At 53.9% G+C, this 22,782-nt stretch overlaps 1 protein-coding gene across 1 annotated transcript; it reads right to left on the bottom strand.

Annotated features, from left to right (window-relative positions):
* Nucleotides 1-501: 501 nt before the first annotated feature.
* MCM2 (minichromosome maintenance complex component 2) lies at nt 502-22,164 on the bottom strand. Its single transcript, XM_029918635.1, has 16 exons — nt 22,071-22,164; nt 20,930-21,159; nt 16,533-16,708; nt 16,151-16,411; nt 15,232-15,451; nt 14,764-14,971; nt 12,905-13,039; nt 12,361-12,552; nt 6,824-6,917; nt 5,126-5,376; nt 4,872-4,998; nt 4,208-4,320; nt 3,103-3,351; nt 2,062-2,244; nt 1,681-1,836; nt 502-1,279 (listed from the first exon to the last, which is right to left on the bottom strand). The coding sequence occupies exons 1-16, from the start codon at nt 22,074-22,076 to the stop codon at nt 1,169-1,171; spliced, it is 2,712 nt and encodes a 903-aa protein (XP_029774495.1). The 5' UTR covers nt 22,077-22,164; the 3' UTR covers nt 502-1,168.
* Nucleotides 22,165-22,782: the final 618 nt, after the last annotated feature.

Below are 22,782 nucleotides of genomic sequence, written 5' to 3'. Positions count from 1 at the left end.
GCTCAGAGCCTGGAGCCTGTTTCAGATTCTGTGTCTCCCTCTCTCTCTGACCCTCCCCCTCTCATGTTCTGTCTCTTCTGTATCAAAAATAAATAAAGCATTAAAAAAATTTAAAAAAAAAAAAGAAACACTAGGAATCTCAGGTGTGCACCTGTCCCAAGGGCAGCGGATCAGAGCTGGACACTGAGGTGGGGGCCATGTGGCAATGCCGTAGGGAGGAGGCAGGGCCACATTACCTCCAGTCCCCCCTAACACCCCAGGCAGACAAGTCTATGATTCTCATGGATCCCGCAGAAGTCACAAAGGCCGCAACAGCCACCTGAACTCCCTAGGGCGAGCCACCCCACAGCCACTTTCCACACATCCACAAAAACAGCTCGTATAGCCAGATCTGCCTCCCACCAAACACCAAAAACGGAAGGTGGGAAAGGCCTTCGAGGGGAGTGCAGGAGAGCCTGTGTTACGATCCTAAGACAGAATTCAGACCAGCGGCTACCAGTATTTAGAATTTATTTCATTTTATTAAAAGTTGAAACGATAGAAACAAACACTGAATGTACAACAAGAGAGCAGGGAAAGGCCTGTTGGAGAAAACAGAATAGCACAGCAGGGAGGACGGTCAGCCTCGGCCAGACCAGAGCAATCCCTGGGGCCACAGGGGACCCTTCTGCCCCTTCTGTCGTGCTCCCTTCTGCCCACACACCTCCATTCAAGAAGCCCTGAGAAACCTGCAGGGCTGATTTCAGAAAAACACTATGAATACCTTGAACTTGCTCTTCGGCCAAAGCAGCTGAGGCATCCAGCAACAGCTCTCACAGGCTCAGAACAGACTGTGGTGCATGGGCAGCGAGCGATTCTGATCCACGGAACAGCGTGGACACAAACATCCTGTTGCTGGGGAGCCATGGAGCAGCTGAGTGAGGAATGCTGCGAAGCGTGCCCACCTGAGACGGTGCGCGAAGCAGACCATGGAGCCTGAGACACAAGCACCTCGCCCACAGCCCAGCCAGAGTCCAGGAAACCGGGAGTGCCGCTGAGTGGGTGAGCCTTGGGGACAGCACGCTCAGACTCCCCTGGGGGTTCGGCCTGGGGCGCCCGAGCCCCTGTGCGGTCAGCAATGGGCCTGCCTTCCCGGCCAGTGCCCCAGCTCCTGGGCTGGCCTGGAGCCTCAGAACTGCTGGAGGATCACTTTCCGTTTCAGATCATGGCTGAACCTGTTCATCCTAAAGAGTTCGCTGTCGTAAAAGGCAGACAGGTTGTGGATATTGATCTGACGGGCCTAAAAACAGGGAACAGCAAAGTGTGCTGTGAGCATGAACTCCAGCTCGATGCAGCACAGCCTTTGTGCTGGGGCCGTTCCTGGCAGGGGGCAGGCGGGGGGTGGTTATGGTCAGCTGGAGCAGAGGCCCCTGGGCCAGGGTCTGGGGCCAGACACACGGCCTGGAGTCTTAGCTCTGTCAATGGCCTTGAGGGGGGACTAGCTCCTCGGCCACCTGGCTGCCCTGTGCCTGTCTCATCTGTAAGGTGCGACGGCAGCCCCATCACCTCGTGACCACTTGGTAAATGGCTCTTGTCCAAGGCCTGACCACTTGATGACGACATGATGACTTCTGGACCCCAGAGAGCACGGCCAGCACCCCCAGGAGGCAGCCCCGCCCTCCCTCTCCTCTGCGCCCATACCTTGTCCGCCAGGTCCTTCTCAGGCACCTCGATTGTGTCCTGCTGGGCCCCAAAGCGGTTGCGCTGGTAAGTCACCTGCTCTGCCACCAGCTGCTTCAGTATGAAGAGCAGCAGCTCGTTGTTGTCTCGCCGGAACGACAGATAGCGCGCGAACGTCTGCAGGGAACAGAGAGGCCGGCGCTACCCTTCCCTTCCCTGATCCCCGGGGCTACTCCAGGATGCCCAGTCCCCACTCCCGCCACGCTCCTGTCAAGACCTACCAGAGCAGCCCGGAAGGACAGCAAAGCTCTGGTATGAGCCAGAGCCTCTGGTTGCCCAGGGTGACTGCCTGTGATGAGCAGCCCCGCCCACGTAACCATGGTCCTCCCCAACCCCGCCCACCTTCCTCATGCTACGCATGACGCTGAACTTCTGCGTGTCGATGAAACTCTCCAGCATCACGCGGATGGCCATGCTAACGTCATCCTCGATCACGTAGTCGCGCAAGTGGATGCGTGCGTGGGCCTCTGCCATGCGGATCATGGACTCGATGTGCCGCACCGTGATGGGGATGCTGCCTGTCGCCTGAAGTGAGGGGGTGGGGGAGACAGAGGCGAGGGAGATGGAGAAGCGGCCCAGTGTGTGCGAGCCGGGGGCCCGGGGGTGCCGGATGCCAGCAGCGCGCCACTATTCTGCCCGCACCTTCCCTCCTGCCTGCGATGTTTCTGGCCAGCTATACCGGGTTTGTCAGGCGGCTGCGTGCTGTACATTCCCATGCAAAGTGCGAGAGTACAGCCATTTCTATAAAACTAAGTTGAATGCTCTCCAAAGACCTGATGAAACAGTAAAACGGAAAGAAACTGCCTCGATGAAGCAGGTGAGCCCTACCCGTCTCCAGGAGCTCTGCCTTCTGGCGGCCTCAAAACTGCCCTCGACCACGGAAGACCGTGTGATCGTTTGGGGGAGACTCAAACAAAGTCAGCACCAAACTTAGCCAGGGGCCAACACTTAAGAGCCTGGCCCCACACCCATGCAGACAGACACGTTTACAGTCCATCAGGAACAACATGACTCTGGTATCCATGTACTGCTATTTTTGTTTTTTACATTTATTTATTTTTGAGAGATAACGACAGAGCATGAGTGGTGAGAGTTAGAGACAGGAGACACAATCCAAAGCAGGCTCCAGGCTCTGAGCAAGAATTCAGCAGAGCCCGATGCAGAGCTCAAACCCACCAACCGTGAGATCATGACCTAAGCTGAAGTTGGAGGCTTAACCAACTGAGCCACCCAGGTGCCCCCTGCGTACCGTTTCTTACAGGCAAGCCAACTCTTGTGCTGGTGAGAGTCACTGTGTGGCTAAGGAAGCCTGTGTCAAGTTTCCTCCTCCGTAGGCTTCCCCCTTCCCCCCCGCCCCCACCAGCTACAACCCTGGGCACTTACCATGGACTCTTTCCTCAAGTCACTGTACATCTGAGCCACCTTGTCCTGGTCCATCTGGTTGAGCTTTGGGTGGACCCTCTCCTTGGCATAGATGATGTACTTCTTCAGGACCTCCTGGGGCAGGGGCTCCACACCGTACGTGTTGGGCATGGCAGGCTCCTGGGTGCCACCGCCGCCCAGCTCCCCCTCCTTGTTACTGGGGTGGTGTCTGATATGGCTGCCCACTACGAAACGGGCCAGCATCTCGTCCTGAGAAGCAACAGGAGAGGGCAGGCTGCGGCATGAGTCTTGTGACCTGGCCTGGGGGCATGTGAGCTCAGCAGAGGCAAAAACTGTGTGTGGCTGGAGAATGACCTTCTCACAAGGAGACCATCCTAGGTGTCCTATGTGCTAGGCAGCTGTGGGTGCTGGGGGTGACTAGTGCACATGACAGAGCCCTCAGAGAGCCTGCCTCCCAGTGAAGGGAGAAGGGACAGTCTCTAAAACCACTAGAGAGCAATACACATGGGACTTAGGCCCAAAGAAACTCCCCCAGCGGAGGCCTCCAGAGTGTCTCAGCCATGCGGCAACCTAGAAAGAGCATTCCAGAACCGAACGTGCTGACCACACAAGGCCTGGCGTCTGCAGGGGAGGGAAAGAGAGCGCTATGGCCAGGGTGAATGAAGCAAAGGGTGAGAGGACGAGAAGGGCCCACGGGAGGCTTCGTGGGGCCAGCAGATTATCTTGCTGGTGACACCGGAAGCTGCTGGCAGATTAAGAAAAGGCACGACCCGTCCACCTAATGCTTCCAGAAGATGGGCCAGCTTCTGCTTCCCATCTTGGGAGTGGAAGCCAAGAGACCAACCACCACACATGGCCGTACTTTGGGTCAGAGCAAGAGAAGCTGGGAGATCAGGTGGGTGCAGGTGGCGGGGACGGAGGGGCCTAGTGAGAGAGTGGGAACCATGTTGGCCAGGTGGTGGGCAAAGGCCAGTGAAGCAAGGAAACCAGATACCCTGGTTGGAACGGTGCCCCTTTCCTTGCACCTGGTACAACATTGGCTCTGGCCCTCACTCCAGGTCTCTGCACCCTCCTGCACGGGGGCCCCAGACATGGGGTGGCGCACCTGGACGGGGTCCACCGTGTCCCTCACCACACACAGGATGTCGAAGCGGGAAATGATGGGCTCTGTGAGGTCCACGTTTTCTGAGAAGGTGAGCGAGGGGTCATAGCGGCCTCCTGTAACACAGAAGCACCTTTCCATCAGGGCTCACGCCCCCTGGGTCTGCTTTTGTCCTGAGCAGAGAGCTCTTGCCAACCCCAAGTCACGTCAGCGACGGAACAGAATGACGACCCTGGAAGAGGATGAACACTCTGCGCCTGCATCTGTCGGGCATTCCTGATGAGATGTCGAGGAGGTCTTTCCCTAAGCACCGGCCGGACAGAGCCTTCTCATCGAAGGTGTAACCACTCCCAGACTGGGCGGGCGGGGTGCCTGGGCCCTCGCCTACGTGCTGGTTGACACCAACACCCAACTTGACCTCGACAGAGACACTCCACTGGACTCTTGTCTACTAAGGAAAACGTCCAAAACTGGTTCTGAGAACACGGCTCACAGAAAGACCCAAGTCCTGCTTCCACGCACCCCCGACCTCCCTCAGCACGACCCACAGGAGAGAAGGTTTTCTGGTTCCTTCCTTACTCAGAGCCTGGGGCTAGCCGAGGGAGGCTGCAGGCTCCTATTTCCTGGGGCAGACCCCCAGCCCCCACAGCTGTCATGCCTGGCGCACCTATGGGGTTGGCCGCAGCAATGATTGTGCATCGAGCCTGCAGCGAAGTGACAATGCCGGCCTTGGAGATCGAGATGCTCTGCTGCTCCATGGCCTCGTGGATGCTGGTCCGGTCCTGGTCGTTCATCTACAGGAAGTTCAAGTGCATGAAGCTTCACCCCAACTGCAATCCCATTAACATTCACTCCCACCCCCCAACTTGGGGCAATGCCAACACATCCCCAGTTCTATCGCCACATGGCCCAGAGACCCACCTTGTCAAATTCATCAATGAGACACACTCCTCGGTCAGCCAGAACCAGGGCTCCCGCCTCCAAGGTCCACTCTCTGCTGACAGGGTGTCGCTGGACATACGCTGTGAGGCCCACGGCTGAAGCCCCCTGGCCAGTGGTAAAGATGGCACGGCTAGACACTTTCTCGATGTATTTGAGGAACTGAGACTTGGCTGTGCCGGGATCTCCACACAAGAGCACGTTGATGTCACCTCGCACCTTGTGCTTACCCCCTGGAGGAGGCAGGGACGGAGGTGGGGAGGGAAGAGAGGGGAGGAGCAAGATGTAGCTGGGTGACCACTAATTTCTCGGCCTGCCTCCGCAAAGCATGTTCTTTTCAGAAAGTGGGCCAGCAGTCCCACTTCTGAGCACTGAGCCCTGAGAAATGGGTGCATGGGGATGCCCGTATAAAGCAGCTGTCAGTTCATGTAAGCACCTGGAAGCAACATGAACGTTCTCCACCTAGGATAGCTGTGTGTGCAAGACTAGAGGGGCCATGACAGTCACTTAGGAGAATAAACAGGCTCAGCACGTGCCAGTGCAAACAGATGCCCCAAACCCGCTGATGAGCAGAAAAGGTAAGCCGAGTATTTTACATAGTCACTGACACAAAGCTTCAGGAAGTACTGGGTTTCTAAACAGACATGCATACACGTGCCATGGAATTTTCCTGTGTTTTGTGTATGTGTAAGTCTACGTGAACAGCCACACGAAGGTATCAGGGCACACACCACACTCATCAGAGGAGAACCCACAGACGGGACTGGGTTAGACACAGGGCACTGGGGTGGCTGTTGGTTACAGGTCTGGCTCTTGGTTTCGTGGGTTTTGAGCCCTGAGTGGGGCTGGGCTCTGCTCGGACTGTGCGGAGCCTGTGTGGAATTCTCTCTCTCTCTGCCCCTCCCCCTGCTCTCTCTCAAAATAAATAAACTTAAGAAAAAGAAAGAAAGAAACCTGGTCAGCAACGGCTGTAATCTTTCCATGACCTCTAACAATTTAAGAAAAAATATCAATAAGTGTTCATGTATTATTATTTTTTAAACATGTATTTTTGAGAAAAAATGTGTACATGCGCATAAAGGGGAGGGGCAGAAGGAGAGGGAGACAGAGGATCAGAAGTAGACTCTGCACAAACAGCACAGAGCCTGATGCAGGGCTCAAACTCACAAACCGCAACATTGTGACCTGAGTCAAGTCAGACGCTTAACTGACTAAGCCTGAAGGAGGCGCCCAGATGACCCTCCTGTGTTATTTTTATAGTTAACACCACACAGGGCACCTGGGTGGCTCAGTCAGTTAAGCGTCTGACTTCAACTCAGATCATGATCTAGCAGTTTGTGAGTTCGAGGCCCAGGGTGAGCTCTGTGCTGACAGCTCAGAGCCTGGAGCCTCCTTCAGATTCTGTGTCTCCCCATCTCTCTGCCCCTCCCATGCTCATGCTGTCTCTTAATAATAAATAAAAACGTTTAAAAAAAAAAAAACAACGCACCAAGGGCCACAGCCATGGACTAGGCTCCCCCTAGTGACCAAGCCACACACAGTCTTGCTACATGTTAACAGGTGCTTCCCTCCAGGCACCTGGCCTCTAAAGCAGAGCCCTGGCCTGTCTGATACCCACAGTGCTCACCCCTACAGACACCCCTGCAGAGGGAAAGCAGGTGGCACTCACGCGCCACTCACCTGGGTTTTTGGGTTCCCCTCCAAACAGAGCCAGCGCCAGGCCTCTCTTGATGTCTTCGTGCCCATAGATGGAAGGAGCAATACTGGCGAAGATCTGCAAGGAAGGAGGAAGAGCCGATGAGAACAGCACCAGTGCTCCGCATCTGGGCCAAGCCAACACACTCGGTTCGCTCCAGTCTCAGGGAACTGGGACACCTCCAGCTCCCAATGCCCACCTATGGCACCTGGAGGGCCCAGTCAGTTGAGACTCTGACTCTTGATTTGGGCTCAGGTCATGACCCCAGGGTCAGACGATTGAGCCCCATGTCATGCTCTGGGCAGAGCAAGGAACCTGCTTAAGGTTCTCTTTGCCTCCCTCTGCCCTTTCCCCAGCATGTGCACACAAAAAAGATAAGTAACACACCATATTATGTGAAACAACATAAAATAAAGAGAAAACCGGAGACACGAGGACATGTCTTGCCAGCAGAAAGCCTCATCCACCGCCACCTGCCATCTATGCGGAGGGCTGCACGTTCCTTCTCTGATTACAGGTCACGGCCAAGGCAGCTGATGGAGCAGCACACCCCACAGGCAATGGAGGCACCGCAAACCCTGAGGGACACCCGCCCACTCCCACTGGGCTGACCCAGCTGTCCTGACCCCCGCAGACACAAGAGCTGCTCCCTCCAGACTTGCTTCAAGTGTGAAAGGGGGAGAAATCCAACCCACAGAGCTAGAGGGAGCGGTCGGCGGCTTATCCCATGCACAGCTGTTTCCTGCCGCTGCCAGGGGGTCGTGTGACCAGCAGGCCCTTCAGGAAAGAGGATCTGCCAAGACCAAAGGTGCAGTGCCAGAAATGCCTCCTATGGTGACTACGTAATCAGTTAGGAGCAGAAGTCCCTTCCCCATGGACACTCTTGCTGGTGGTCTTCTGGGCCCTAACGTTTCCTTGGGCAAGACTTAGCCCAAGGAGAGGACATATGGCATCACCTGGTGAACAGCAGCCCAGGCCTGGTACATACGAGAGGCAAACATCTCTAAGCACCAGTTCCCACTGAGAGAAAAATGACACATCCCACGGAGCTAGAGACAGGATTCGGGAGCCAACACTACAGAGATCCTCTCTGGCCACTAGAGGGACACGCTGGGCATCACCTGGAGCCTCAAAGACCTTGAGATCCATTATCTGTAATGACATTCAGTGGTCGCCTTGGGAGGAGGCGGGCCTTATCTTGAAAACTGGTAAACCAAGGGCAGGAACCCCTCCCCCGCTCTTCCTGCTGGCTCTCTCCCCAGGGCTAGGCCAGTAATTAACACAGACAAGTTTCTCTACACAGAAGCATTCCAGAATATAAATGAAAGGACTTGGAACTAGAAGACCCTTGCAGCCCCTAATGGATGCATGGGTTTAGCCAAGGACTGTCAGTGGCCACTAACATCACAGAGTGACCAGGCACGTATCCCCATGGGAATACAGGCCTCTGATGCAGTCTTGCCATGCGGCCCCCACCCAAAAAGAAACAAACACATCAACCTGGAAGCTGGGTAAGCCTGTGTAGCTCAGTGACAATTCAAGAAAACAGGCAGCCAGGGAATATGCTCAACAAAGACACAATCGGCAACATCAAACTGTGGAAAACTCAATAGGTAGATGGCCCAGGTGTTTCCACAATAAAACTGTGAGAGGGCATCTGGGTGGTTCCATTCATTAGTAAGTGTCTGACTTCGGCTCAGGTCATGGTCTCGTGGTTCTTGCTTGAGTTTGAGTCCCACATGGGGCTCTCTGCTGTCAGGCCAGAGCCTCCTTGGTATCCTCTGTCCCCCACCTCTCTGTCTGTCCCTAACTTATTCTCTCTCTCTCAAGTAAGGAAAACCTTTAAAAAAATGCAAGAAAAAAAGAGATGGAGGGACCTAAAGATTGAGACTTCAGAGACAGACTGATCCATCGCAATGTGTGATCCCTGGGGATCAACTCTAGGAGACTTTAAATAAAAAGAAAAGAGTAGGATAATCAGGGAAATGTGAAGACGAAGCAAACACTTGGCATTACAGAACCGCAAATTAGTTTCTGAAGTGTGGCTGCGGAGTCAGGGTCAGGTTCAGCAGACAGGGCTGTTAGAGATCCTCGGATGCAGATGCTGAGTCGAAAATAGGCCTCACTATGAGGGCAGTGGGCCCGAGCAGAGAGGCCACGGGGCTGGCAAGACTCCAGCCACTGGTGGGGCCAAGGGAGAGACACGCGGGGTTCACTGTACTGCTCCACGCCTACATCCGGAAGCTTGTGTAGTAAAGTTTTAATAGCTAGGTCAGGACTTATGCCTGGGTACCCGCAGAACTCACTGGAAGCAAGTATGCACACACGCACCCTCCCCAGCAGCAGTAATGTAGGGAGAGAGTGCAGAGAGCCGCCCCTGGAGCGAGGAGTCAGACCAGACTGCCCGAAGAGGGTCCCGGCTCTGCCATTAGTGGTGATGCAGCATGGAGGCTTATTTAACCCAGGCTTCAGTTCACCCATCAATAAAGCAGGTACACACAGTCTCTCCATTACAGGATTATTGCTGCTACCTGGAAATTACCCACAGAGCATCAAGCAGGGGCTCAGAGCTTGGTACTAATTCTTCCATGACATGACACCCTCACCCTTGCTGGGAACGTCAGGAGACACAGTCTGCCATGGATGTCTCATCCTCCTGCACAGCTCATGACTGTGCCAAGGCTGCCTGTCCTTGACCTCTCTTTACTCAGGGCTGTTCCTACAGCAAGCACCCCTGCACTGATGAGGTAATGTCTCCCTCCAACATCAGGGGCAGTGGGCCCCCTTCCTGCCTGCAGTGCACCAGTGCTCAGGCTCCGCTCCCCACCTGCAAAGCACCCATTGCATCCAAATGGGCTCCCCGTAGACTGGGGGTCAAGGAAGCAGCCACACTAACACCCACACTGCCCTGCCGCCAACCCGGCTGGTCTGAGAGGAATGGGCCACCTTAACGGCCAGTAACAAGGGTAAAACCTGCTGAGGAATGATGCGTCATTTAGCCCTTGTGATCCTAGGGCATCCATGTCACAAAGGAGGAGACAAACCAAGGCTCTGGCCAGACAACTGTTCCTAAATGAGGGAGGCAGGACCTGAGCCCAGACTCACCTGAATCTGAAGCTCATGTTCTTAAATCTCAACAGGCACTGCTCCCGTCCCTCCACGCAAGAGTGAGGGCAAGCCCCGACCCCCACAGCCACGGTGAACATGAGGCCATGCTTATCTCCCGACGGTCCCTTACACTTTCCACATGCCCATCCACCTTTTGTACAAACAATTTAACTTTTATACGGACATGCAGTAACAGCCTCCTGCACACAGCTATGTAACCCTTGGAACAACTCTGCCCGTGGAGCCCACCGCCCTCCTCTGGTCCTTACAGATGCAAGCAGCCCATCTGGCTATACCAAGGGTTAGGCTGAAATCCAAACCTAGAGTCTGGTTCAGACCAATGCTCCTGTTAGTTCTTTAAAACGAATCAACTGGTAGGCATGACGCACATCCCTTGATGTATCTAGGTAGAGATACCAGGGGCCAGGGCCCACAAAATCACAAGCCCTGGAAAGGCAAGTTGGGTTTTTGCAAACTTGAGTTACTCAGGCTGCAGAGGACAGAGGAGCAGCTGGGGCAGACAGCACGGAGCACACCCCGACTGCGGGTGCCCTTCGGCTCCCATCAGTCACTGCTGGACAGAAGCCCGGACCTAGCACTGATGGATGCCTGAATGGCCACAAACCCGGGCTTCCAGAGTTTTAGGTGAAATCTCTTGGATTCCTAAGGATGGTCACTCCTTCAAAAGAAAAGCGAGCTAAAAAGAAAATGCAGAACCCCCTACCAATGGAACAAAACCTGTTGGCAGGCAGCATGTGGCCCACAGGCTACCAACTGGCAGACCCCTGGCTTCAATAGTTCCAATGAGCCCCAGAGGTTTTGGATCTTGCCCATTGTCCATTCTTTCAGTTTGTTCCCCAAAACTGCTGTATGTGGATTCTGTCTCTGCACGAGTTCCTGGCGAGAACACCCACCCGACTACAGATGGGGCTAGTGCAGACCAAGCCTCCTGGGTACCATCCGCTCTTCCATTCCCCATGGGGCTCAGAAAGGGGTCCTAAAGAGAGGTCATACTTGTGCTGGGCCACAAGCCAAGCCACGAGCAGACCGGCTTGAATACTCACGAACAAGCCTGAAAACACGCCCACTGGATTAGCACGAAGTCTCCTCTGGGAAGAGGTGACACCGTCTTCCCATGGTGCTGATTCCGTAGGATTGGTGTATCATTCTCTTTCCTGTTACTGGGGACCCTGATGAACTAGGAGCCCCGTGAGGGCAAGTCTTAGGCCTGACTTCCTCCAAGATCCTAGAACATGGCCACAAATGGCATTCTGGGACTGTGTGCGCTGCCAGAATGAAGCTCTCATCCTCCGAGGATGGGAAAGCACCGACCTCCTGGTGGTATCCCCAACCTCAGTGGCCCAGGTGGAGGTGACAGAGGTGAGGGTGCCACATGTGGCCCCGCCCTCAGGGAAGGGTCCTATCTGTTAAACAAAACGGAAGCTGCACTGAACCAAGTGTCTGCTCCTCAGGAAAAAAGCAGGGGCCACAAGAGGGCTGACCTGTTCTGTGTTCAACACTGAAAAGAAGAGGGAAGGGAAAAAAGATGGAGGACAGCCGTGAGCTTGAGAACACTTCACGACCTGGGAGCCGAGCGACACGCACCCCAAGCTCCCCAACCTTCCATGACGACATCCGTGATTAGAACAAAGAAAACCCTGGGCGCCTGGATGGCTCAGTCAGTTAAGCAGCCGACTTTGGCTCAGGTCATAATCTCGTAGTTCACGGGTTTGAACCCCACATCGGGCTCCGGGCTGACAGCTGGGAGCCAGGAGCCTGCTTCAGATTCTGTGTCTCCCTTTCTCTCTGACCGCCCCCCTTCCACACCCTGTGTCTCTCTCAAAATATAAACATTAAAAATTAAGAAAAAGAAAACCCTGAAACCAATCTCGGGTAGTGGGGCAAGGAGTCTGGTGGCAGGGGGTGCCCTCCCACTATAGCACCTGTTCCAGCCCTGAGCCCAAGCTCCGAGCGCTCCACTGACTCCTCACCCCAGCCCCATCCCACGCAGCTGGGGCTCCAGGACCCCCCATCAAGGCAAGTTTTCTGAACTGACGCTGGGAAGGAAGGATTGAGGAAGGGAGCCCAGACCCCGGGACCGGGAATCAAGACCGTGGCTCTGAGGGGCACCTGGGTGGCTCAGGCAGTTAAGCCTCTGACTTCAGCTCAGGTCATGATCTCATGTTCATGGGTTTAAGCCCCGCCTCAGGCTTTGTGCTGACAGCTCAGAGCCTGGAGCCTGCTTCTGATTCTGTGCCTCCCTCTCTCTCTGCCCCTCTCCGCTCATGCTCTGAATCTAACTCAAAAAGAAATAAAAAACATTTAAAAAAAAAAAAAAAAGACCGTGGCTCTGGGGCAGCGGGCCTCTGGCCTCCACTGGGAGCACGACAATCCCGCCAGGCCTTCCACCTGCCTTCTCTCCAATCTGCTGGTCCTTGGAGAGGCTGGTGATCATCTTCACATCTTCATCTGTCAGCTCCCCCACGGCAACCTTATTGTCCTTCTTGGCCACGTGGTTGGCTAGGATGACGGTGGCAAACACAGGGAAGCCGTTGGCCGTGTTGAGCGAGCCATCATAATTGTTGTGGTAGATGCCAGTCAGCTCCTAGGAGAGGGGAGACCAGCCAGAGAGCCAGCCCAGGGTCAGACTCAGGGGCGGGTCCTCCTCTCCACGGCCTCCATCGTCCCTAAATCCTCCAGGCCAGGCACCAAGATGACTAACCCAGACTGCCAAAGCAAAACTATGACATCCCACGTTCCAACCCACCAGTCCTCAACGAGGACAGAGGGCTTCTCCTCCCGGTAAAGGAAGAACCAGCCTCAGCCGACCCCCACCCCTAACACCCGCTGCAAGCAACCCTCTAGGATGGACCACAATGCCAGGGCTGGTTTCCCTGGCAACTCGGCTTCCCCCACCCCCTCCGCTTCCCCCACCCCCTCCGCTGCGGGCCACCTACTATCTCGTCTCCTGGCTTGCAGCTGTCCACCAGATCGGCAAGGAGGATTGCATCCTTGGAGCGGGGCAGCCGACCAGCTGCCACTTTACCGGGACTCTCCTGGATTCGGATGCGCTGGTAGTTCTGGTAGATGGTCTGTGTGGCACAAACAGCAGGTCACGGGGGCCTGTCTCTGCACCCTTCTAAACGCTGACTTATTACACCACCTGACCTTGGCCAGGGCCCCATGAGGAGGGAGAACTGACTGGGTTCTTCTCTTTCCATCAATTCGCTAGAAAACGGAGAGCCAAAGACAGCAGGGAATGAGCCTGCTGTGACCACCACGTATGTGCGTGGATGGTCCCCACTCCTACCACCACTCGTGGATGCCTCCTTACTGCCAGACGGTCAAGTACCTGCTGCATGCCATGGAGCCCAGCCCCTGCGCATACGGACACTGGAATGAGGATGCTCGTTCAAACCTTAACCCATGGCTCAGGCCGTGACCTCTTTGGCAAGTGACGTCCCCTCTCTAGGCGTTTTCCGCAGAATGGGGATGCTAATGCTCTAAGTCAACCTTGGAGTGAGAGTTAAATTACGTCGTATGTCAAAAACACATCAGTGCCAAACAAAAGAGTGACCTCCACTAAACATTGCCTCTATTGCCAAATATCACATACCTACATGCTGTTCACTGTAACACCTATTATTTCACTGTCTGAAAACCAGGCCACAAAATACAGCCATTAAAAGCAGGCACTCTAGGGGCGCCTGGGTGGCACAGTTGGTTGAGTGTCCAACTTCGGCTCAGGTCACGATCTCATAGTTTGTGGGTTCGAGCCCCGTGTCGAGCTCTGTGCCGACAGCTCAGAGCCTGGAGCCTGCTTCAGATTCTGTGTCTCCCTCTCTCTCTGTTCCTCCCCCAATCATTCTCTATCTCTGTCTCACAAAAACAAATAAACGTCAAAGAAAAATTAAGGGGTGCCTGGGTGGCTCAGTCGGTTGAGTATCTGACACTGGTTCAGGTAACGATCATGACAGTGATTTCACTGCTGTTGGCACAGAGCCCCCTCCGGATCCTCTGTCCTCCCCCGCTTCTCTGCTCCTTCCGTGCTCATGCTCACGGTCTCAAAAATAAACATTGAAGAAAAAAAACAGGATGAGCTAAGCAGACAGAAGAAAACCTGAGCAAAGGTGCGGGCTCAGTGGACGTACAGCCCTGCAGCTCCGCCTCCCCAAGGCAAGGTGCGCCAGAACCATTGAGCAAGTCTGTCTGGCTGGAGTCGGCCACGAGCAGAAGCTCTCAGGTGTTTCCTGGTGAGGAGACCCCAGGGGGGGGCGCTTCTTGGAAGTGGAGAGCGGCTGGCAGCCAACCCTTATGGCAGCAAGGCGGTAAAGGGATCTGGGCATCTCCCCAGGTTCTGTGAGGACCCCCACTCTATGGATGAAGTCATTCAAGTACAAAGGCAAACAACCCAGAGTCTTTGAGCAGGGCTGGCTGAATACGGCACAGCAGGGTCGGAGGCATTACCCTATAGAGGCCCCTGAAGAGAGTCTGTCCCCCCCGCAGGTCCCAGTAACATCAAGGGGAGCCAGCCCCGGGTGGGTGAGGGGCGGGAAAGCAGGTGCCTTGCTAAGGGTGCAGCCAGACAAGAAGTGAGCCCAATTTTGCCCGATCTTCTCATTTTTTTAAAGAAAGTCATCAACTTTGATGTTCTTAACAATGTTGTCTGTTTAAAATATTTGCTCGAACTCTCCAAAAACACCACATGGGCCAAACTAAACTGGCTTGCCAGATAGATCCTCGGGGTGTGGCCCAAACACCCTTCCTTCCTGCACAGACAGGCAGGCCCAACAGTGGGCCCGGGACGGTCTCTCACCTCTTCCATGTTGACTTCGAAGGGGCCTGCGGATTGGCACTCGGGGCAGGAGCCCGGCTTCACCTCCTGGTTCTGGGACTGACAGAAGGGCCCCAGCACAAAGCTGCACTTGTTGCAGTTGTACTTGACCATGCTGAGCTGGGGCAGAACGCCAGTGCAGCTGGTCACCACCCCGCTGGTGCGGATCAGCTGGTTGAGGTGCAGCTGCCTGCGTAGGCACGAGCAGGTCAGAGCCTGGCAGCCACACACCAACCCGAACCTTCCAGAGGTCACGGCTGTAAGTCAGGTGGGCCCAGAAGACCCGGGGCCGTCCCATTGTACCCCAGTGCCAGGGCACGAAGGTGAGGGCTCTCCCCTTGGCTGGAGCCCGCCCCCCCACCCATCTGTGACCCTACAGGGGCTCCCTCAAACAGAATCACGGAGGGAGGAGGGGTACCAAGGACCCAGACCCGCCTGACCCCTGCTCACCGCAGCGAGCGCAGTTCCTCGACCAGTGGCAGGTGGGAGATGCGCACGTGGATGTGGCTGGCGATGCGGTCGTACTTCGGGTACATGGCCAGCACCACCTCCATTGCGGCCTCATCGAAGATCTGCAGCAGCTCCGCGGGGGCCTCAGGCAGGAAGTAGGCCAGGACGTGCTCCCGCGCCGCCAGGTCCTCGTAGTTCACCACCAGGCTCTCGCGGTTCTCTGGGGGCGGGGACAGAGACAGAGCTCAGCCGAGGATGAGGGCCTGGCCTCCCGAAACCCCTGACTTGGGCCCAGCGACCCCAGCCCTGGCTTCTAAGCCTGCCCTGCGTTAGCTGCGTGACTCAGCCAGGTGACACATCTGAGCCTTGGCTTCCCGACCTGCAAAATGCGACGTCACACGGTGTAGTGCAAGATCACACCACGTGAAATAATGTGCACAGGGTGCCCTTTACACGAGGGCCACGAAGGAGACCTGCGAATAAACTGTGTCAAATACAAGACAAAAGGGAGCAGGGGGGACAGCAGGGCACCGAGATCCGCATGCCGCCTTTTACATGTAATTCCGGCCACGCGGAATTGTGCCAATTTCTGCCTGAAGTAGTAATCCAGACTTTTGCCTGAAACCCGCCACGTGTTATGCATGTTGAAAAACATGTCTGTGGTCCAGCTGTTGTCCCTGGACAACCGGCAAGCATCCGAGGGCAGACGCACAACGCATTCTATACTGGCCTAAGGGACAGACATCTCCAGCTTCAGGTGGTACTTTCTGTCTAGCTACGGGCAGGTCACTCAGCACCCCTGCACTCCCCACCTCTACTAGAAGTGTTGTCACAGGCCCAAGCCAATGGCTTCAGCAGGAGAATTCTGCAAGGCAGATGGAGTGAGTGGAGAGGCAGCAGGGATGCCCGGAGGCCACACCTTTGCACATGTCGCTGATGCGCTCCTTGAAGACGTTGTGGCCATGGCCGTCCACGTGGGTGCGCAGGAAGTTCTTGAAGCGGTGGTGGATCTCCAGGCGGGGGCCTGCCATGCTCACCCATTCACGCACAGAGTGGCCCTTGAGGTCCTCCAGGTTCTCGATGCTCTCGATCATGTCCTCGTCCTCCTCGCCCTCCTCTGTGGCCCGCTCCACCTGGCGGCGCTTCCGGGACGGGCGCTCCTCATCCTCCTCATCACTGTCTGGGGGCCAACGGGATACCCTCCGGTGAGGCCTTCCCCAGAACTGCTTTGCCCAGTGCCCCAAGGCTCTGGGAACAAGGACCAGCCTTGTGCCCCTAGAGGTGTAGACCTCTGGACCTACCGTACAGGAGCCCACGGCGCATACGGCCCAGGCCCCGGCCGGCCTCTCGGTCACGCTGCCGCATGGCCCGCTCCGCTGCCTCCCTCTGACTGGCCGTCAGCTCCTCTACATCCTCGTCGTCCAGGGCCAGTCCCTCAGCCTCGTAGGCATCCAGCTCCGGGATGGCACGATAGTCCCTGAGAGCGCCCGGGGATGCACCATCAGTTATCAAGAATAAAACACCCCCCTCCCAACTGGGCCTGCTCTGGAAGAATCGGGAGCCCCAGGCTGAGCAGGCCAGAAGAGTCCCGGTCTGTGTACACCACAGAGTATATTCAGTCTTCAAGAGGAAAACCAGTCCAACACGGGCTACACATGGGTAAATCTCAAGGACAATATGCTCAGTGAAGTAAGCCAATCACAAAAGGACAAATTCTGCAGATTCGGTTTAGAAGGATGAAGAAGTTCTGGAGCTGGGGGCGGAGATGATTGCACCACAGCGTGAGTGAACTGGACACTTAAAGAGGATAGGGCACCTGGGTGGCTCAGTCGGTTAAGTGTCTGACTTCAGCTCAGGTCATGATCTCATGGTTCATGTTTTCGAGCCCTACGTCGGGCTCTGTGCTGACAGCTCAGAGCCTGGAGCCTGCTTTGGATTCTCTGTCTTCCTCTCTCTCTGACATACCCTACTCACACTCTTCCTTTCTTTCAAAAATAAATAAATATTTAAAAAAAAGATAAAGAGGATAAATTTCGTGTTATGTGTATTTTACCACGATAATAAAAAAAAAAGGAAGGAAAAGATCTCCAGACAGCTTTGAGCATCCAGGGGAATTGAAGGGACCCCAAAACCTTCAGGCAGCCAACCCCAACTCCTTGGCAGGGCAAAACATTCCCCACACCTTCCCCCTCCCAGACAATGCGGCCTCAAGCCCCTGAAAGTCCTGGGAAGGTCGTCTATGGACATCGGCCACACCAGCCTCTCTGAAACGCCCACACACTGGCTCAGCTGTCTCAGCTGCTCTAAGATCTTCAAGGACGCATTTGCCACAGGCGCCTTTCAGATTATTTTGAAAGGGGAATGTTCCCTGAACAAAAGACCCACTGAGAGTGAAGCCCGGCTCTCCTCCCTACAGTTCTGGGAGGGGGACACCATTATTACTCCATTTGAAAGAGGAGGAAATAGGATGATGGGGGTGATAGGGCTTTTACCAAGAGTCACTCAGCAGAGAGCGTGTCAAAATGCATGTCAATCACAGCAGGTCTGTTCCCTGATACCATACTGCCCTTCGCCCACAAGACAATCTTTTTCCCCTTTTTTCATGAGTGGAGGAACTACCCTACCCCCCTTTTGCAGTAAACTCAGTAATCCCTCACTGCTGATGCCAGAAACACAACCCAGGCCCAGGTACATTTCTGGGCTGATCCATTTCCTAATTCTTAAATGTTTTCAGTTAAATGGTATTTGTCTAGTTCTCTGAGATTTTTAACTCACATGAGATGTCCTCTGTCCTCCATGAAATTCTAATTGGTCCATAAAAAAATTAACGAACTGAACTTAATCAAAATTAAAAGCTTTTGTGCCTTAAAAGACACCAATTAAGAAAACAGCCAGATTGAGAAGATATTTGCAAATTACGTATCTGAAAAAGGACTTGTATCCAGAATAAATTCTAAAAGCTCTTACAACTTGATAATAAAAAGTCAAGCCCTCTAATCATAAAATGGGCAGAGGATTTGAATAGACATTTCTCCTTAGATAAACAAATGGCCAGTAAGCCAAATAAAAAGACATTCCACATCATTAATCATCGCAGAATTGCAAATCAAAACCCCAGTGAGGTACCACCTCATACCCTTTAGCATGGCTTTTCCTAAACCGAAAACTAACAGGTGGTGGCAGGAACCGGAGAAACTAGAACCCTCATACACCCCTTGTAGGAATGTAAAATGGTGGAGCTGTTTTGGAAAACAGTCTAGCGGGTCCTCAGGAGATTAATAACCAAATGGTACAAAAACAGACACATAGATCAATGGGGCAGAACAGAAAACCCACAAATAGACCCACAACTATATAGGCAACTAATCTGACAAAGCAGGAATGACTATCCAATGGGAAAAAAGACCGTCTGCGGGAACACAGGCAGTAACCTATTTGACCTCGGCTGCCACAACTTCTTACCCAAGGCAAGGGAAAGAAAAGCAAACATGAACTACTGGGACTTCATCAAGATAAAAAGCTTCCGCACAGTGAAGGAAACAATCAGCAAAACTAAAAGGCAGCCTATAGAATGGGAGAAGATATTTGCAAATGATATATCTGATAAAGGGTTGGTATCCCAAATCTATAAAGATCTTAACAAACTCAATACTGCAAAACCAAATAATTGAGTTAAGAAATGGGCAGAAGACATCCAGATGGCTAACAGACACATGAAAAGATACGTCCCTCATCATCGGGAAAATATAAATCAACACCACACTGAGATACACCTCATGCCTGTCAGAATGGGTAACACTAACACAAGAAACAACAGGTGTTGGTGAGGATGCAGAGAAAGGGGAACCCTCTTGCACTGTCGGTGAAACCGCAAACTGGGGCAGCCACTCTGGAAAACAGTATGGAGTTTACCTAAAAAGTTAAAAATAGAAGCGCCTGGGTGGCTCAGTAGGTTAAGTGGCCGACTTCAGTTCAGGTCATGATCTCATGGTTCCTGAGTTCAAGCCCCGCATAGGTTTCTGTGCTGACAGCTCAGAGCCTGGAGCCTGCTTTGGTTTCTGTGTCTCCCTCTCTCTCTGACCCTCCCCTGCTCATGCTCTCTCTGTCTCTCAAAAATAAATAAAGGTAAAAAAAATTAAAAAACAAAACCACAAAAACCCACAAAAGTTAAAAATAGAACTACCCCAGATCCAGCAATTGTACTACTAAGTGTTTACCCAGAAGATACAAAAATACAGGATAGAAAGGGTACATGTACCCCGATGTTCACGGCACTACCAACAATAACCAAACTATACAAAGGGCCCAAATGTCCAGTGACTAATGAATAGATAAAGATGTGTATATATACGACACACACTATGGACTATTACTCAGCGATCAAAAAGAATAAAATCCTGCCATTTGCTACAACGTGGATGTAACTAGAGTTTGTTATACTAACCGAAATAAGTCAGAGAAAGCAGCATATGATTTCAGTCATATGTGGAATTTAAGAAACAAAACAGATGAACACATGGGAAGGGGACTTTATAAAAAGAGGGGGAAGCAAACCCTAAGAGACTCTTAACATTCTAGAACAAACTGAGGGTTGCTGGAGAGGAGGGGGATGGGCTAAATGGGTGATGAGTATTAAAGAGGGCACTTGTGATGAGCACTGAGTATTGTATGCCAGTAATGAATCACTGAATTCTATTCCTGAAACCAGTATCGCACTGTGTTAACTAACTAGAATTTAAAAAAAAAAGATTGGCCACAGAGTTACCATATGAGCCAGCAATTCATCCCCAGATATATGCCAAAGACAATGGAAAACATATGTTCACATAAAACTTCAGGTGTCTGTCCAAAGACTCCTAATTCCCTCCGCTGTGTGACACACCATACAGTCAGTCTCCTCATCTACGGTAATGATGCTTAAAGCAAAGACCAGAAAGATCCAGAGAGCCCCCCTCAAGTCCCTCCGGTGGCTCGCAAAGGGCACTCTCCATGGATTGTAGGATGGCCCGTATCATACTCTCAAAGACCCCGCATTTGGAACCCCTGGAGTTAGAGTAAAAGAAGGTCCCAAAGGACCTCCGTAGGGCTCCTGGGCATTCGTGCAATTCTACGTACTAGAGTCTACATCTACACCAAATCCTGCTGGTAAACACGGGGTAGAAAGCAGCAGTCTAACCCACTCCTGTGCAGAGCTTACTTACTCCACGCTCTTACCGTGAAGCCTAACATTCAACACAGGTTTATAAATAAGTGTGAGAAGATGGAACTCAGGGCCTGGTATAGATCAGGCATAATAAACGTTGGCTGAATGGCATCAAACTCTTAATTCATCAGGCACCTGCCCAGTTTCTTTGAAGTTGCAGAAAAACACTCAGCTGTCTACTCTTCCTCTTATCCAAGTCACCTTTGGCACCCGTGATGCGGTCCATCACATTAGAGACTCCGTGCGTCCCCTGGGATGCACATCCGGAGTTGAGCCTTACCCAGGCCTTAGGGCCCAGACTAAGATTCAGCAAGTTACACAAACCCGAGGTGGCTCCATGTACCTGTCTGTCTCTCCATGGCCCCTGCCTTAAGGGGCGCGCATAGACAAGGATACTGATTCATCTGCTACCCCTGCTCCCAAGCAAGGTCCCTGGACACACCATGGGCTCTCCGCAAAACTACCTGCGGAGCGCCTGGCCTTGAATGAAGATACCTCTCCATGCCATCTCCGATGAGCTCCTCTCCATCTTCTTCCTCTTCGTCCAGGGGTCCCTCTGTACCTAGAAGTCCCTCAGACTCATCCTCAAAAGGGGGAAGGTCACGGCCAGGACTGGAGGTCAGGGCATCTGTGCGACGGGAGCTTCGCCCAGGGCTGGAAGTGAGAGGGTCATGTCGCGACCGCCGGGCTGGGCTGGATGCCACAGTGTAGGACTCAGAGGATTCCTGTGATGTAGGGCCAAGAACGTGAGGGCTGACTAGGATTCCTGTAAGGCAGCCCTCTCCACCTGTGCCCCTGTCCCCTCCCCTTGCCACCCTGACATTCCAAAAACCCAGCTAGCCTCAGGACTTTGCCATCGAAGTTCCCTCCACCTGGAAGGCTCTCCTGTGAGTTGTGCCAACAGGAACCAGCTCAAATATCACTTCCTCAAACACTGCGGCCACTCACTCACCTTTCCCTTCTCCGGCACAAGTCACTAAGGGTACCTCATTTGTCTATATCCCTGTGTCTCTATTCCTCCAGCATTCCTCTCCTGGAAGCACGCCTTCCCCCCATTAAAGCACCCACAAGATGCAGGCCACTGCGCCAGAAAACAGAATACATGAGTGTACTAAAACACAAGCGATCTGGAACTTCCAGACTACTGGAGAGAAAACAAAAAATAAGATCAGTGGACAGAAAATACCACAATACGTGGCCGAAGATACTGTCTGTCTGGTGCACATCTCCCGCCAGGCACTGAGCGGGTGCCCCACAAGCATGTGCGGGGTGGGTAAAGGACAGTGGCTGAGTGGGTCACTCAGCTCGGGTTAAGGAATTCTGAGCTCCTAGCTTGGTGCGGTGCCCGCTGGCTTTGCAAGCCAAGAGATGAGTACCGGGGAGAAGTTGGCTCCAGACCAGGGTTCAAGGCCCCAACCCCATCCGGAGGCCACCTCCCGGCGGGACCGAGCGCAGCGACAGAACCTGGAGAACAGAAGCGCGCAGCCGGCCCCTCGCCCCGGCTCGCGCCCACACCGCCCGCGCGCCTGGCCCCCAACGCGGACTTGCTGGCTCACGGGGACCACCCACCGCACCCCATGCCCGCGCCCTCCGCACTGCAACCGCGCAGTCCGCGGCCGAGCACCCGCGCGCTCACCGCCATCGCCGCGCCACGCTCCCCGCCGCCTCTCCGGCAACAACTTTTCGCGCGAAAAGTGGCTCACGTGACCCGCCCGAGCCCGGGAAGCGTCCGAAAGAACAGGGCGTCATGACGTCGGCCTCATCTGCGTGCGCGGGGGGGCGGGCCAGAGGAAGAAGCCACGCCCATGCCTCAGAGGCCACGCCCACACGCTGGAGGCCCTTTGCCTGCCACGTCTTCCGTTTCCGTTCTCGGCACTTCGACCCGCAAGGACGCGGGAGCTGGAGCTGCGGTTAGGGGGCAATGAGGACCAGCGCCACCTGCTGCCTGCGTGACCCTGGTCATCCTGTGGACATTTTACAGATGGGGCAACTGAGGCTCAGAGCCCTGTTTCCTGAGGTCTTATGAACAGAAAGTCTGTTTCAGCTACTCCAAAAGCTCTCAGACTGAATTCTTTAAGCACCCAAACATCTCCGGGATTGTAGAAGGCCAATTTGGTATTCTAGTAGGAGTTATCTTTGACTGAGGGAAGCAAAGAGACAGAGACGGTCCAGATACAAAGAACATCAGCTGTAACGATGTAGAGACCATGGCGCAGCGGGGATCTCTAAGCATTTCTGTAGTTTTGGTGAAACAGCTTGCCCCCGTTGCCCGCCAAAGGAGAAGCCCTCAGGCTGTTTCTTGGGTGGTGGTGGATTGAACCAAATTGGAGACCGTGGCTGCTGTCCTT

The sequence above is a fragment of the Suricata suricatta genome, chromosome 12 (genome assembly GCF_006229205.1).
Source record: "Suricata suricatta isolate VVHF042 chromosome 12, meerkat_22Aug2017_6uvM2_HiC, whole genome shotgun sequence".
Taxonomy (NCBI): domain Eukaryota; kingdom Metazoa; phylum Chordata; class Mammalia; order Carnivora; family Herpestidae; genus Suricata; species Suricata suricatta.
The sequence above is the reverse complement of the archived record's forward strand: the minus strand, read 5'-3'. Positions and strand labels throughout refer to the sequence as shown.